The 1,570-nt window shown below is 36.6% G+C and overlaps 1 protein-coding gene across 1 annotated transcript in view; it reads left to right on the top strand.

Annotated features, from left to right (window-relative positions):
- gpaa1 (glycosylphosphatidylinositol anchor attachment 1) overlaps positions 1 to 1,570 on the top strand; it is a 15,385-nt gene that overhangs the window by 1,703 nt on the left and 12,112 nt on the right. The window contains exons 3-5 of the mRNA XM_016493032.1: positions 410 to 491; positions 578 to 757; positions 847 to 958. Coding sequence (XP_016348518.1) covers positions 430 to 491; positions 578 to 757; positions 847 to 958 — 354 coding nt within the window. The 5' untranslated portion in view covers positions 410 to 429. The remainder of the gene's footprint in view (positions 1 to 409; positions 492 to 577; positions 758 to 846; positions 959 to 1,570) is intronic.

Genomic DNA, 1,570 nt, shown 5'->3' on the forward strand with positions numbered 1-1,570 from the left:
TATATATACATACACATTTATAAATTTAATATATATATATATTATTTCATTTCCATTTAGTTTGTTGAAGTATTAAAATAACTCAAATTAAATAAAACTAAAAACTTAATAAAAGACCTATACAGACATAATAAATTCAGACATAATGTAACAAATTAAAATAAATAACAAATACAAATAATATAAATCAAATGACAGTAGTTTATCAGTAATCCTAAAAAATAACACTGCCAAACACACATGCTAAAAAACAACAACTTACTTACACAAGTTACATAAGTTATGTGCCTATCCAGAAATAGACTTAAAAAATAAAAATAAAAATTCGCTGCTAGGTTGTTGAAGACTTCAACTCTGATGTTCGACCAGTGGAAGTCATTATACAGTGTTATACATTTTAATTGATTAGGTCTATTGAAGCAGAGCATCATGGGTCTGTTGTCTGACCCGAATCGCAGAAAAGCCCTGACCCGCCTCAACGCACCCATATGGTAGGTGCTTCACCAGCTTCAACCTTGTGTGAACCTGACACGCTATGACATCACTTCCTTATTTGTTTTCCATTTCTCTCGTTCAGTATTGTGTGCTACCTGGCGGCTATCGTGTGGTTCATGGGTCTGGCGTTTGAGCCCTTCCCTCTGCGCACGTACATGTCAGAGAACGCCATGGGCTCCACTATGATGGAGGAGCGCTTCTCCGCCGGGGACCGAGGGCTGTCCCTCGCCAAGGAGTTCGATGCCCACAAAAGAAAGGCAGGGTGAGCAGAGCACAGAAGTCACTGCTGTGTGATTAAAGCAGGTTTAGTTTCTGGAGGAAGTCAGAGATGATCGTGGTTTGTCTCTGCAGTGGCATGCCAGTGGAGTGGTTAGTTAAAGCGATGCGGGCCAGAGGACTGGAGGTGTTCACTCAGAGCTTCTCCCGTAAGCTGCCCTTCCCTGACGAGAACAAAGAAAGATATGTGAGTCCCTGTGCTGTCTGTCTGTATTATTAGTCACTTTACAATCACCAAACTGTAAGCTTTTTTTGGAATGCTTTTGCATATGCATAAAGCAGTTTTATATATGTAGGCGTTTAGGCAAAATGCAAGATTGAAGTGTTTTAACTCTTAAACATTTTTGCAGCACCTGACTCGCCTGTGCTTTTCTGTGTGTTTCAAACCTGTTCTAGCAGTGAGCATCAAATGGCACATATCATAATAAACAGGAGAACTTGAAGTTTTATTCTGGCTGATTTAACGTTCCAATTTTACATTCGTTTTCTTTAAGAATGGATGAATTTGCCAGAATTTTAAGAAAAACGCTAGTACTCCTGAAGTTTGATTTTTTTCTTTTTCTTTAGAAAGTTATACTTCCAAATGAATTGTTTTCTACATCTAACATTCCCTAAGCAAGTTATATCTATTTATAACTATATTCTTTTTTTTATTCTGGGCGTTTTTCAGTGAATAACAGGACTATTTTATTATTTACTGACAATATAGATGTCCAAAACAGTTCAGGGAGTAAATTAAATAGAAAGATATAATAACAGAACTTTGAAGCAAAAGTGACCTTATATATATATATATATA

The sequence above is a fragment of the Sinocyclocheilus anshuiensis genome, unplaced genomic scaffold, assembly GCF_001515605.1.
Source record: "Sinocyclocheilus anshuiensis isolate Anshui unplaced genomic scaffold, SAMN03320099.WGS_v1.1 scaffold1934, whole genome shotgun sequence".
NCBI classification, from domain to species: domain Eukaryota; kingdom Metazoa; phylum Chordata; class Actinopteri; order Cypriniformes; family Cyprinidae; genus Sinocyclocheilus; species Sinocyclocheilus anshuiensis.